Source organism: Mobula birostris, chromosome 20 (assembly GCF_030028105.1).
Source record: "Mobula birostris isolate sMobBir1 chromosome 20, sMobBir1.hap1, whole genome shotgun sequence".
NCBI classification, from domain to species: Eukaryota; Metazoa; Chordata; class Chondrichthyes; order Myliobatiformes; family Myliobatidae; genus Mobula; species Mobula birostris.
Genome location: NC_092389.1, coordinates 16,188,313 through 16,204,119, shown reverse-complemented (window position 1 = coordinate 16,204,119; position 15,807 = coordinate 16,188,313). Strand labels below are relative to the sequence as shown.

Sequence of the window (15,807 nt, the reverse complement as noted above, 5' to 3'; positions counted from 1 at the left end):
ATTCATCTTGGGCTTACCCTGAAGAGATAGATGTTTGTCTTCAGGTACTTTGACTCACTATCTATTATTTCAAGGAATGGCTGAGAGCACTAGATACAGCAAAGCATATGTGACTCATTGACATGTTGGCAGCAGTAGTTCAGAACTACTGTGTCCTTAGCCAGGTTACTACAGTACAGCTACAATATAGACACCCTCCAACAATGTAGAACATTGCATAGATATGCCTTGAGTCAGAAAGCAGGATCAATACAACATAGTTAATTGCTGCCTTGTTAAATCACCAGCAGCCACCAGTAAAGAGATGGACTGAATTATTGACCATACCCAGAAACTGCCTGCTTACCTGTACTCAGTTTGGATTCCATTGCTATGGTCCAAACATGGTCAAAAGAGCTGAATTCCAAATGTCGTGATATTTATGCCCTTGATATTTTAGTAACATTTGACAGTGGGCCCTACAAGTATTTAACTCGTTTGAGAATTGGGGGAAAAAATTCTTATTTTACTGGTATCATATCTAGCTCAAAAACAGTATGTGGTTGTTGCTGTATTTTATCATGGCTTGACCAATCATCTTCAGCTCCTTTTCCTGCATCACCTGCCCTTCATCATGGAAACACTGGAGATAATTGCTGATGATTGCACAGTGTTCACTCCCATTTGTAACTCTTAATCATAAGGCAATGAGGTAGTTCACAATCACTCACAAGAAGATCTGGAAAATACTTAGGCTTGGGCCTAACCTTTGAGCTCCCCAGCTTATAGGCAATGGCAAAGGCAATCTCCAAAACGTGAGGAAAGCAGCACTACTCAACTTCAATGACATTAGCACCACTGAATCTTCAACCCCAGACTCTCATGGGCAAAATATTCTGACAAAAAATAAGAGTAGCTCAATGCAATGGGGCTCCTACTGCAAGTGGCCAAATTCCATATTTCCAAAAGCCTTACAAACAATAAGTATGAGATGACGCGCTCTCCAATCTTAGAGGACTAGAGGAGAAACCAGTCGATTTGACATGCATTCCAGCCACCACCCTAATTCACTCACCCTACCATTGGCATCTAGCATCTGCAATTTGTGACAGCCACAAAATGTGCAGCAGTAACTTTGTCAACACCGTTCAATGCTTCTTCAACGCCAACATCAACCTCATGATCCTGTCAGCCAGAATGACAGAAGGCACAAGTGGCCCCACCACATTTTGTCAAATTAATACATTATCATAGCCTGGAAATGCACTACTGTTTATAACTTGCTTAAAGCCCAGGCAAATAGCATGATAGGAGTTGATACTCAATTTTCTTTGCTGTCAATTGATTGTAAGTAGCTAGGAAAGCATTGATCCCTGAGGTAGCTTACTAGTTACAACTTGCCAACCTGAAAATGGCCCTTTCAATCTTACGCTGTTGTCTGTTGTTAATCAGTTACACTTCCATTTTAACATATTACCTCAAGCTTATGAAGTTCTTTGCAGTATAATTTTAAGTAGTACATTTTGAAAATGCCTTTTAGAAATAAAAACACTCATCACAAGTAGGACCCAACCTCTTTCCAGAGAGGGCGTGACCAACTGTCCAAACACTTCTCATGATTACTAGGATGAATGCCAAAATCCTAAATTTCCTGTGAGTAGTACACCCCTCCCCCTTGCTTTGATCAAGTCTAAACATCCCCATTCCCAGGTGCGCTGTTGGAAGTGTCCTCGGTCTTTGCAGGGCATCATGAGAGGCCACCTGTTGTCTCTTCCCCAGAAGAAAAGACACAAAATAGCTGGAGGTGCAGAATAAGTAAAAGAAAATCGCAGAGAGAGATGAGAAGATAGTCGTGATTGCATCTGACAGTCACAGTAGGGGTTTCCAACCTTTTCTTATGCCAATGAACCTTGCCGTTAGCTGAGGGGTCCATGGACCACCAGGTTGGGAACCCCTGTTCTACAGTATCACCTGAGGGAATGACACAGTGGGGGCAGAGAGCATGCCAGAGTGATGTAGCCAAAGGGACTTACAATAGGTATTGCAGGCTGGCACAAACTCTACAGTATCTAGTACAAGGGTCACAGGAGGGGATTCCATACAACTGTGCTTCCCTTGGAGGCTCAGATGAGAACCATAATGTTGATGTGGATGACCTAATGATATTACTGTAAGCTCTACCTCTATGGATGCACAAGATGATGAGGAGTATGGAGGAGTTTATCTCCAAGGTCTTGCAGGTGGTTGTAAAGAGCCACAAGACATATCGCCACCCTGGAAATTGGGTACAATCCTGTCGCAGAGTGACAAATGGATCAGATGGCAATTGGCATGGAGACACAGATGGAGGCCACACAAAGTCTTAGTGGCTCCAATAGACTGTGACTGATCCAGGTCTCTGGCACTAGACAGTAGCTTGATGCACCCATTGAGCAGTGAGGTGGCAGGTTGTTGCTGTTGGTGGAGTTAGGAACACTACCAGCAGTATTCCTATCTCGTGATTCTCCAAACAATGTTGCACAACACATCTCCACAGACTGGTAGATGCTGGAAAGAACTATACACTGCTGTAGACTAACTGCAGGACAGATCTGATACAGAGATTCAAAAAATATTTCCAGACACAAAAACAAACTGTGTGGAAGGACTGGAGAGGGTGGAATAAAGGAAACTATTTTAAACATCCTAGATAGAATGAACAGGAAAAAACAATTTTTCTTTGCAGAGGAATCAAAGGCCAAGGGGCATAGATTTAAACTAATTGGTAATTACAGGGAAATGAGAAATTGCTTCTCACTCCCAGTGTGGTAGAGGTTCAGAACTTGTCCACTGAAAGATAGGAGGAACAAAACACCTCAACACATTTGACCAATATTTGGATGTACATATGAAGAGCAGCAGATCTGGTGCTGGGGATTACGGTTAGGTTGGCGAACACCTTCTCAATCACCACAGACACAATATGCTGAATAGCCATCTTCAGCGTCGTGAATTGCCTGCAGTCTCCTGAGAGGTCACCTGGTGTGCAGATTCAGGACACAGATGCTCCCCTCTCACACATTTGGAAAATCATCCTTCCCCGTAGCCTCCCTGTGAGCACACTCACCCATTCCCATACGGCTCCTTCCACCATCTGTGGACGGCAGTGTGATGACAGCCAATGAGGCTTCTTGAATTATGACAAGGAAGGACCTTTCAGAGGACATTGTGATGTGCTGCTAGGACATCAAAACTTACACAGTGCTGTAAAATAGGAAAGCTACAAGGGTGTTAAAGTTCAAATCCAAAGGCTATGACTTTTGAATGTTGCATAATTTGGTCTCTTTTTATATAAATGATTCTGAACATATAGCACAAGTCAAACATATCCTCATTTAGGGCAAATCACATCCTTCATTAATGCAAAGACAAGTGACCTTGCTGTAGTAGCTGCTGGCTCAGGCATGCCTCACCTCGAAAGGTTGCTTATGGAGCACTGCTTGCACAGATGCAGTTATTGAATGAGTGCCACTGTAGCCAAATGCTGGACAAAATATTCCCCATTAGCTTCAGTGCTTTCTGAGGACTTTGGAAGGTATTTTGAATAGTTTGCAATGAGCTCTGAAGCTTCCCATTTCAGCAAATTCTCCCATTAAATAACCGTAAAAGGAACACCGTAGTGCAATGTGCTCCATGTGACTGTTCCACGATGGCTGTTGGTGGCATCTGGAACTTCAATTTATCTCAGCAAAGTAGACAAGGGCTTCACATAAAACGTTTGCCCACCCAACGCAGGTGAAGCCTCCAATGACCGAGTGTGAACAGTGCCCAGACTCGCCTGGTCTAATTTGGTGATGGGCACGACTTAACAAAGAAATAATTGGTAATGCAATCTCCTGCAGGTTAAATTGATTTTCATCTGAATTATGGATGAAACAATTGGAGCAGACCAATCCATTCTCTAGGCAATTATTTCTTAGTGAATTCAATGAAAATTATGAAATACTTCTTTAACAGTCTGCCACTGCTTTTCTATGTCATACCTTTAATCTAGTTTTCAAATCATTCCTCATACCTGGTTTAAGTTGGAGGCTCCAGTTTCGGACTTATATTTGTTACTCAAACTGAATGAAAAGCCAACAATATTACAATTGCTCTTCTTCCGTTGCAACTGTTGCTGCAAGGTTACTGATCAATCCTGTTTCATTACACACAGCCATATATTAGATAGTCTGTTTCCTGTTGCATATACAATGTATTGCTCTAGGAACCTGTCTTTAAGAAGTTCCTTGAACTCATTTCCAAAACCACCTTTATCACATTTGATTTTGCAGAACTTGTATTTTTATTCTCTTTTATTTGATGAGCAAAGATTATAATTATCAGTTCCATGAGAATGAATGAAAACTTGAATAGCAAAGGTATTGTCATTTCACCAAAATATTCAGTTTTCAATTATTATAACTAGATTATTTAGTTGTATCAATTCCACTCAAGATGAAAAAAAATTGAACAAAGGTGAGCAACATTTTACTGAAAGCAGGTGACATGAAAATAAATATGCAAGTTCAATGGCAAATGGGTAGCTATTTGTAAGATATCAATACACATTAAAGATCATTCAGCATTCCCATGATTAAAACCTGGGGCAGGAATCTAAATTCCAAGTCACTGAATCTAAGTTCACTATTTTTGCAGGAGGAATATTGTTTGCTTGTATCAAATTTATGGTCTGTGCTCATGACCAGCCCGACAAAAAAAAAATCAATATACTAACTGAATCCTGTGTTTTAGCTCAGTCCTGGTATGTATTGTCAAATGATGTAAATATTAATAATGAATAATTCAGCTGATAAATCAAAATATAAAAAATATATAAAACAGATCATAAGTAAAGTTTATTGACTGATTCTGTGATATAGAAATACAGTATATTTTTGATTTCTTTAAGGAAAAGTGAACAATAAGCAGGGTGGAAGTTATGAATTGACCTTATCATTGGAACCTGCACAGCAAATGCACAAATTGATATGAAATTGAAGAAATCTTGACACTAAATCTACATATTGTAAACATTTAACAGAATAGTTAATCTGGCCATTTAGATAATCCTCTACTCTTTTCCTTGGTACACATGCCATCTTAGTCTTACTTATTCAATTTCTGCACGTCTAGATTGAAAATCAAGCCAGCCCATGAAAAGCTCTGGTACTAAACTGCATTTTGCTTTCTTTCTTTCGATACGAAATCATTGAGAAATCAGATGATATCTTGCATGTGCATTTTCCAGTTGCAAGAAACTTTTTGAAATTTTAAAATAGAAAAAGGTACATATATACATCTCCATATAAACACATAACTATATCAGGACTAGGTTCATGCTAGTGTGAGATAGCACAGCACATACAGTTGTAGATTTGCAGCACTATATTTTATTCAAATTTTCACAGCATTGTTTAGAAAATTACATCAGGGAATCTATGTTAGTTAACCACTCCATTTTGAAGGAGATGGGTACAACTTACAGGAAATTGTCTGAATCAACTCAGATTCATAACAGCCTTTCGTGCTGGTAGAAGGTAGAGTAACAAGACAGTTTTTTAGTTCTGTCCTTCTGATCAATAGATCTGCCATACAAGGAGAGTTTTTCTTTTACCTGGCCTCTAGATGTATTCTGACATTTTCTGCTTTGTGATAAGCCTAACGTACACATAACTGAGTGAAAACCATGACTACCTCACCTTCTATTGAAATATTGAGCAAAGTTTGCAAGCACATGCAGGACCAGGGTTAATGGTCCAGACTGAGGGATAAAGCAGAAAGTTGTAGAATAGAGGAAGGTTTCTAAGAAGTGATCATCTGAGTACTTAGCTCAGATATTGCAACAAGGTCTCCTGCAGCCATTAGAACATCAGAATGCTGGCTGCACAAATGAATTCCTCCCATAAATATATATTTGGAAACCCAAGTGACTAGTTGGTATTCTGGCACGTGGTCAAGACAGACAGCCTTCGGCTATCTTGGCACTCACTTCTCCTTTTCTAAATCTTCTTTAGATTATCTCAGCTCTTATAATACTATGAACACAAGAATTGTACTTTCTAGGCAACCAACAAGTAATCGATGGGCAGTGAAGCAATTCTGATCATATCATTTATTTTCTCTCTTGATGAAAATGCTTGGTTGAAATTTACAACTGCTCCAACAGGCCAGATAGATGTGAACAATGGGTTCCAAATGAAACATGGACCATCTGATTGGATGGTAACACTGGGATGTGTTACCAAAGCCTCCAACTGCACCTCTATAAGTTCAGTTCTGAATATTCTTACAGTGCTAGAAATGGGAACAGAAGGAATTTGGATCTACATTTTTAATTACACATAAGGATACCTTAAGATTCATTGAAGAACAAAAATGTCAAGTTTCACTCTAAAAGGATAGCTCTAATTGCTTAGGATAGCATGAGGAGAAAATTTGCTTTATTTCCAATTATTTTGTGAGAAGGTGTTGCATTAGCTTCTGGATACAATTTAGTCATTGATTACCTTGCAAATATATATCCATTTACAAAACAAGATTCATGAATAACTTAACCTCCTACAAGAAGCCATATCATATTGTACATAGATTAGGCATAGTTGATTCAGGTACGCTGAAATTATCAGCAGATTAGGAATGTCTCTTTGCACATTGGTGTACAAATGCTCAAGGTCTTTACATGAGATTTGTATGTCCACTGTTGCCAAATGATTTAAAAGAAATGGATTATTGCCTCTGTTAAAATGGCAAATGGTGGAAGTCAGTTGAGGATATATGATGTTCTTGAGTCAATATGGCAAACAATAATTTTCAGGATTGCTAACATTTGTGAGAAGGCAAAAACAGACTATAATCCAAATATGTCAATGGTGACCTACCGCTTGTGATATTTTTGGTGAAGATGTAATTGCATAGGGCCTACGTGCAATTAATGCTACAATATCTGGGCAATCTTAACAGGCCAGAATACTTGAATGGAAGAAATATGACAGCACTGGAGACAATCTGAAACAGCTTTAACTGATTCCCTGCTCCCCCTCATCCTGCATTATTTTGATGATATTTCCTATTTCCATTGTGAAAAATGCTGAAAATGATGTGCCTTGCTGCATGAGATGGAACTGAGTTTTAATTCTGTAACTGCTGTTCAATACACCCACAGGGGAAAAAAAACTATCATTTTGTATGGCACGTCACTTACTCAAGTAAAATTGCAAACCTATTTAAAATTATAACAAAAACTTTAAAGGAGTTTATGATGTTTTAGCTTTTACCTTAACCTTTGGTAGAGTGTAAGATAAAATCTGGAATGTTGCACGGGAGGTTAAAGGTTAATCTGATGTTATTGCCGAGAAACCCATCCACAATCTGCATAGTGAAATATACCATATAGTAGAGGTTATGTGGTGCACCCTGCCTCTGAAGTTCGATTACATTGATTCAATCAAATAAATTTTGAGGCAGGGTGCAGTGCATCATATATTACTATATGGTGCATTTGGGGCTAATCTCCAGGGCTGAATTTCTTGGCATATGTTTTATCCATTTTCTAGTTTGTTGTATGAGGCTTCAATAATGTGATTGACTGTTCAGTGATGTCATCACTATTGATAGACACCCCAGCTTCCCCAGAGGTGATGTCCAACAGCGACTGATGCCAGCATTGGTGTGATACATGCCACAGAGATTCCTGTATAGCTGTGTTCAGGTTTCTTTGAAACCAGTGGCAAGCCCTGTTACCTCATCAGTGATGGCAATATCTTGTCTGTTAATAATGTAAACACCAGACGCTGTTTCAGGTTGTCAATTATAATATCCGTATAACAATTTCTTTCACTAATCATTTCAAATTCTGACATATATCACATGTGACCTTTGCCCAAGAATTTGACCACAATTAGCATTCTGATGATTTACAGTTGTATTAGATCTTTATCCATATTTAGAGCTTTATGTAGTTGTGACATCTAGTCTATTTTTAAAGGTCTTTTCCCTCCCCAGCTCGATGTTATGAATGTGCAGCACTGACGAGATTTATACACACTTGATAGATAGAGGCAACTATCCTGGACCATAGGAACTCCACAATACATCAATAATACTTAGTGGAAGAAATCAATCTGGCTTTCCAACTGATCAACATTTTTTTTCAAATACCTACCCTGAAGTAGATAAGTGTGAAGATGGGTGTTCAAAAGGAGGACTGTCTTCACCTCTCCTCCTTTGGGAAGGAATCTGACTATAAAACTCGCTGTGCCCTGTTGCAGGAGAAAGGGATCCTGTGTAGCTGCCTGTCGAAGGTGTCAGTGCCATTTGAGGTCTATAACTGGGGCTTCCTCGTCTGCTGCCCTGGCCAGCAGTGCTGCTTTGTGCTGGTGAGGAGGACGGAGAGGACCTTCTGGATAAGCTAACGACAGCAGGAGGCTGAAGGGTAATTTCAGACATCTCCACAGAGATACCTGCAGGGAAGATGTTGCGGGAGGGCTGCATTACACTGGGTCGAGGCCGTGGACGGGATGAGATCTCTGGGGATGCGTGACGGGAACTCAGAGGACTCTGACTCAAAGGGGAGAGCCGGGAAGGCTGCAGAACCACCTGGTGTAAACTGGCCTCAGTCCTTCTGCCTTGCTTAGGGCTGGGTCTGGGCCTGGGTCTTGGTTCGTACCACCTGGTGTCCAGACTGAATGTGCTTGTGCCACTGGGACCAGCCTGTTTGGCTGATTCAGTGTAAGGCAATGTGGGTGCACTTATACCATGGCTGGTATGCTTTAGCTGCCCGTGGCTGGTCTGTTGCATAGGTTGATGTGGATATTTTTGAGAGAGAGAGGCAGATCCTTTACTTTTGCTGGGAGCTTTGCCAGTCTGACTCTTTGGTGCCTCCAGTTGCAGCACGCTGTGGTAGGGTGCTGAGACCTGGAGTGAGGAAGGGGGGCCACCCCTTGGAAGACCAGCCTTTGGCAGTGTACTCTCGGGGGTTTCTTGATGGTGCGAGAACATGACCGGAGAGCTTTCAATGCTGCTTATCGACAACTTCTTCCTTCTCCATGGCTCTGGAGACCGCATAGTGGTTGGAGTGTGAGTCAAAGGCAGGGTGCTACTGGAAGTGACCAACTGCTGTCCTTCAGAATCTCCGTGATCTGTGGGGAGGGTGGGGTGACCATACGCTCCTTCAGCAAGTAATAGAGGTGAAGACATCACTGAACTGAGGGGACTGATATCTGGCATGTAAAATGGCTGACCATCTTGGTCTGCTGAGCTACTGCTGAGATAGCCATAAAACTGGCTCTGAGAGTAACGTTTAGCAGGTCGCCTGGCCTGGCCGGTGGCCTGTAGTCTGGCATCTAAGCCTCCCATGCTTTCGTCTCCTTTCTGGAACGATGGACTGTATGCTGGTGGCTGTAAGTATGACTCTTGACTGGATGAAAGAGGTGAAAGCTGAGACTTCAAGCCCATAATGGCAGTAGGAGTAAGCGTCTCATTGTTTTCCTCGTCGGACTGCCGGAATTCAGGATAAGTTTCCGTCTCTTCTGCAAAGGGAAAGCCCTCAATCCTCCTCGTCTTCAACGATGTTTCCATCTCTGTGGGATCCATAATGAAGCGTCCGTCAGGGCCTCTGCTGATGAGTTCGATAGGGGTAGTGACATCAGCCTCAGCCTCATGCTTGGAGACACTGTACTTCTTGCTGGTTATTGCCCGCTTTGTCTTTTTGTACAGAGACATTTCCCTTTCCCTGCCAGGACTCATCTTGGCATGTATGGCTTGAGCATCTTCCGAGGAGTCTGATGGAGCTCGGAGTGTCCTGACGCTTTCAGGACTCACCTTTCCTGAGGAGGATCTGAGAGACCAAAATCAGAGGCAACAGTAATCCTGTATACTTTCATGTTTACAATTTTGTTATTGTCCAGTGAAGTAAAGCATTATTTTATTGCTTTCACTGCCATTATTCATTAATAACAAGCCCTTTTGTCTATTAATTTAATGAGTCATCAGTTATGAAGCTGTGGCAGTTAGAATACATTTCAGGAAAATACTTAGCTCTCATTTGGGGATCATTTTATTAGTTATGCAACAATATTATGAATATAATGCATTTTAAAGTAATGAGGGAATTTATAAGTTAATTAATACTGCCAACTGATGCGTGTTTTTACAGCAATAGGATACCAGAACCATTTGGTGAAGAATTAATGGCACTTTAGTGCAGTGTATGGTTCATAAAAAACTACACTCTTTATGGAAATATAACAGTCCAAGTTACCGCAGATTAGAGATTAAAGAACAAATCCTCCCGTATCCTGCAGGAAATCTGTAAATTACATATGGATTTACGTTCTGTTTTAAAATTATATAAGATATATGCAACTAAGGTTGCCAGACTTCAGTTCACTTGCAATCAGCACGATCAGAGGCATTTTAGAACAACCATTTCATTGCCCTCTTTTATTGATTGTAAAACAAAAGTCTAGTGTTAATCTGACATGGATCTTACACCAAAGTTTGGCTATCATCTCTAAGCGAATGAATCAAATCAACCACAATTGTTTTAGCATAGACAAACAAACACGGACAAAATTATAAAAGGGGCTGGTTACTTACGGGGATTCCACACTCTTTCGGCAGTGTGTTATTGAGAGAGGAGGATCTGGAGAAGAACAAGCATGTGCATTAAACAGCTAGAAGGGAATCAAATCATTTAATATTAGAAATACTTCTCCCACAATAGTGTGGCCACAGCTTAGGCACAGCAATTTTATCGAACTAAAAGAAGCTCACATGATGCAATACAAAGGGGTTGATCGAAAGTGATAGCAGAAATGAGTGACGGCCAAGTTGACAGTTCACCTCTGCAGGATTTGACTTCCACAGGGATGAAATGAGATGCTCTTGTGCCATAAGGTTTTATATATATAATGGTCCTTTCAAAAATGAATAATTTGAGGTATGTTACCCTCTGTTACATAGATTGTTGTGTCAATGCTATCTCGGGCTCAACACTTTTCTGGTCCACTCTCCCAGTATCTGGAAAATTAAATATATGGGGCACAGTGTTTCTTGCACCAGAGCCACACACTTACTATGCCCCCCTAGTTTTTGCAGTTAAGTGCAGCTCAGATTGGATTTAATCAGCTGACAGTCGTATTTCCATGTAAAATAGGTTGGACAGTCCCATTCCTCAGGGGAATAAGGCACAATGCAGAATGGTTCCTATTTTTGATTTCATCCAGGTATTCTAGTTTGACTGCATGAAGCCAGGAAAAGAAAATTTCTCACCCCCATGGGGGGTCTCTATGGTGGTAGGTAAATTACATTAAACACAATTGTGTACCTTGCCCGTCTCAAAGTTATTAATGCTAACTGCATAGCAGAGATTCCCACAATACATAATGCCTTTGAACATGAGTGGGTTAACATCAAGACAAAATAGCCAATGGGAAGAGCAATGGAAATTCCTGAAATGGCAGAGTTCCATTTCACAGGTCAAACATTCCTCATTGTATTAAGCACAATTCATCACCAAACAGGGAATTAAACTTAGATTTCTCCTCAATTTCATTTTTGGCATTCAAATACAGAATAATCAGCTCGTAACTACTAATACACATCATTTAGTAATGGTGGATCAAATACAAGGTTTTGCAGGTAGCAAGAGGTAAGCAGAATCCACGAGTTTTGGTATGGCTTGCAAAATATTTAATCAGTGTACTTAGTGGAATGCAACTTAATTCCAATATTATAAGTTATGAAGCTAGCCTTGTTCACATGGAATACACACATCACCCATATTAAATAAATGTACAGCATGGAATCAAGGTTTCAGATACATGAAGATACAATTTATTTTATCCTTCTGTATCAGTCTCTGCTTATTGAACCTCACAGTCCTAGCAATGAGCAGGCTTAATGTGGACTTCATTTGTATGATGTTAATCAAGCGCTTCACCTCATGTTCAGAATAACATCCCACAAGACTGTATCTCTCAGCCTTCTAGAGCTCCCCCACCCCAGAGAAAGAGATTGGGGAGGGTGGGAAATTAATCCTCAGGGACTGGAGGCCTGAGGCGGATAGGAGGTAAACATTGCCATCTCTGGCTCCTCAGAGCACAGTATGTGACTCACAATTCAGCTTACTGTCAGCCCTTCTCTCTAACTCTTGCGAGAATGCAGTTCATGGAGAATATCCTTCCACTAATTGAATTGTCATCCAGAGTTTCATGCATTCATTGTTGGAAAGTTATATTAATAGAAGGAAAAGTAATTTAACATCATTATGCACAATGAAATTTAACCCTTCCATTTCTTGCAATGGAACAGAACCCCAAGGACAGCTTCTAATCTACTGCTATCATACAATTGAGTGGAACTCTTATATGATAAGACGGACTCTGGTCCTCACAATCTCCATTATGATCTTACACTTTATTGTTTACTTGCTCTGCATTTTTTCTCCAACTGTTACACTTTATTTGGCATTGTTATTGTTTTACCTTGTTCTATCATAACGCAATGTGTAATGATTTCGAACCGTATGAACAACATACAAGACAAGCTTTTCACTGTATTTTGGTTCATGTGACAATAATAAACCAATGCCAATTTCTGATTCTTTCCTGATTCCATTTCAAACCCGATAAGTCTGCAGAACGCCTATGGTACCACTCACCATCTTGACTGAGACTCCGAATAAAACAATGTTGCAGACGCTTTGATATACCACTGAGCCTTCGATGGGAGTTCACAGAATGCTCTCCTCTTACATTCAGATTTTATCATCCTTCCCCAGCATCAAGGATATCTTCAAAAGACAACGCCTCAGAAAGGCAGCATCCAACATTAACAACCCACACTGCATAGGACATGCACTTTTCTCACTACTAACATCAGGAAGGAGGTACAGGAGCCTGAAGACACACACTGAGCATTTTAGGAACAGCATATTCCCATCCACCATCAGGTTTCTGAACAGATAACGAACTGAACCATGACACTACCTCACTGTTTTGTTCTCCCTTTGCACTCATTTCATTTAATTTTAAAATGTATTATTGTAATTTATAGTATTTTAATATATTGCACTGCACTGCTGCTGCAAAACAACAAATTTCATGACACACAGCGCCTATAAAAATTATTCACCTCCCTTGGAAGTTTTCATGTTTTATTGTTTTAAGACATTGTGGATTTAATTTGGCTTTTTTGACATGCATCACAGTGGATTTAATTTGGCTTTTTTGACATGCATCAACAGAAAAAGATTCTTTTGTGTTAAAGTAAAGACAGATCTCTACAAAGCAATCTAAATTGATTATAAATATAAAACACAAGATAATTGACTGCATAAGTATTAACTCCTTTAATGTGACACACCAAATTATCACTAGTGCAGCCAATTAGTTTTAGAAGTCACATAATTAGTTAAATGGAAATCTATTTTTGGAGACCTGTGCACAGTCAAGGTGTTTCACTTGATTGTAGTAAAAATACACCTGTATCTGGAAGGTCCAACTGCTGGTGAGTCAGTATCCTGGCAAAAGTTACACCATGAAGACAAAAGAACACTCCAAGCAACTCCACGAAAAGGTTATCAAAAAACACAAGTCAGGAGATGGATGTAAGAAAATTTCCAAGTCACTGAATATTCCTTGGAGTACAGTTAAGTCAATCATCAAGAAATGGAAAGAATATGGCACAGCTGTGAATCTGCCTAGAGCAGGCTGTCCTCAAAAACTGAGTGAGCATGCAAGAAGGGGACTAGTGAGGGAGGCCACCAAGAGACCTATGACAACTCTGGAGGAGTTACAAGCTTCAGTGGCTGAGATGGGAGAGACAGCTGGAAGCAGGTTCTATGGTCTGATGAAACCAAAATTGAGCTTTTTGCCCATTAGACTAAACACTATGTTTGGTGTAAGCCAAACACTGCACATCATCAAAAACAGATCATCCCTGCATCATGCTGTGGGGATGATTCACTGCAGCAGGCCCTGGAAGGCTTGTGAAGGTAGAGAGTAAAATGAATGCAACAAATACTAGGAAATCCTGGAGGAAAACCTGATGCAGTCTGCAAGAGAACTGCGACTTGGGAGATTTGTTTTCCAGCAAGACAATGAACCCAAGCATAAAGCCAAAGCTACACAGGAATTGCTTAAAAACAACAAAGTTAATGTCCTGGAGAGGCCAAGTCAGAGTCCAGACCGCAATCCAATTGAGAATTTGTGGCTGGACTTGAAAAGGACTGTTCATTCACGATCCCCATGCAATCTGACAAGAGTCTGAGCAGTTTTGTAAAGAAGAATTGGGGAAAATTGCAGTGTCCAAACGTGCAAAGCTGATAGAGACCTATCCACACAGACTCAAGGCTGTAATTGCTGCCAAACCTGCATCTACTAAATACTGACTTGAAGGGGGTGAATACTTATGCAATCAATTATTTTGTGTTTTATATCTGTTTATAATTGTGTCCTAGCAGTTTGCCTACCAGAGCACATTGGAGTCGACGATGCTGTCATCTACCTACTGAACATACCCACAATTTGGATAAGCAGGGCAGCACTGTGAGAATCCTGTTTTGTGATTTCTCAAGTGCCTTCAATACCATACAGCCCTCATTGCTGGGGGGAAAGCTCCATTCAATGCAGGTTGGCACTTCCATTGTGTCCTGGATAATGGACTACCTGACTGGCAGACCACAGTATGTGCAGCTTCAGAGTTGTGTGTCAGACATGGTTATAACCAGCATTGGGGCTCCAATTGGGACTGTATTGGCTCCCTTCCTATTTACCCTGTACACCTTGGACTTTAGATACAACACTGAGTCATGTCATTTGCAGAAATTCTCTGATGACTCGGCAATAGTTAAGTGTATAAAGGGAGGACGGGAGGATGAATACAGGGTCTTGTCTTGGTGGAGGACTTTGTTAAATAGTGCAGCTCAACATCAGTAAGACAAAGGAGATGGTGATGGATTTAGAAAGACCAAGCCTGCACTGCTCCCTGTTGCTATTGATGGTGAGAACCTACAAGTACCTGGGGGTGCACCTGGATGACAGACTCAAGTGGAGCACCAACACAGAGGCTGTGTACAAGAAGGGCCAGAGTCAACCTCTACTTCCCAAGGAGACTGAGGTTCTTTGGAGCATGCAGGCCTTTCCTTTCCAGACTGTTCTACTAGTCTGTTGTCACCAGTACAATCTTTTATGTGGTGGTGTGCTGGGGCAATGGCATCAACATTGGTGATGCCAACAGGCTCAATAAACTGATTGAAAATGCTGGCTCTGTTATAGGAGTCAAACTGGACACACTGGAGGCTGTGGTAGAACAAAGGACCCTGCAGAAAATCCTGGCAATCCTGGATAATGTTTCTCACCCTCTGCATGGCACCTTGGCTGAACAGAGGCTAAGACAACTGTGCTGCTCCAAAAAGCACTATATGAGGTTATTCTTACCCTCAACCATTAGGCTCTATAATGAGTCAACCTCTTGTTGGAGAAGTGATGACCTGTTAGCCTGTTTCAGGCAACTTATTTTTTATTCTTTCTTACTTCTCTTCTAATATTTGTATATCTGTGCACTTGTAATGCTACTGTGACACTGTAATTCCCTTTGTGATCGATAAAGTATCTACCTATCTATTTGTAATTAATTTAGATCACTTTGTAGAGATCTGTTTTCACTTTCACATTGAAGAGACTTTTTCTGTTAATCGGTGTCAAAAAAAGCCAAGTTAAATCCACTGTGTTTCAATGTCATAAGACAATAAAACATGAAAACTTCCAAGGGGAGTGAATATTTTTTATAGGTACTGTAAATCGA

The 15,807-nt window shown here is 40.6% G+C and overlaps 1 protein-coding gene across 3 annotated transcripts in view; it reads right to left on the bottom strand.

The window, feature by feature from the left end:
• Positions 1-15,807, bottom strand: part of igsf9bb (immunoglobulin superfamily, member 9Bb) — a 749,555-nt gene that overhangs the window by 39,822 nt on the left and 693,926 nt on the right. For all 3 annotated transcript variants that reach the window (XM_072238319.1, XM_072238320.1, XM_072238321.1), the window contains exons 17-18: positions 10,597-10,642; positions 8,162-9,835 (exon numbers count right to left, since the gene is read on the bottom strand). In XM_072238319.1, the coding sequence (XP_072094420.1) occupies positions 8,162-9,835; positions 10,597-10,642 (1,720 nt within the window). The remainder of the gene's footprint in view (positions 1-8,161; positions 9,836-10,596; positions 10,643-15,807) is intronic.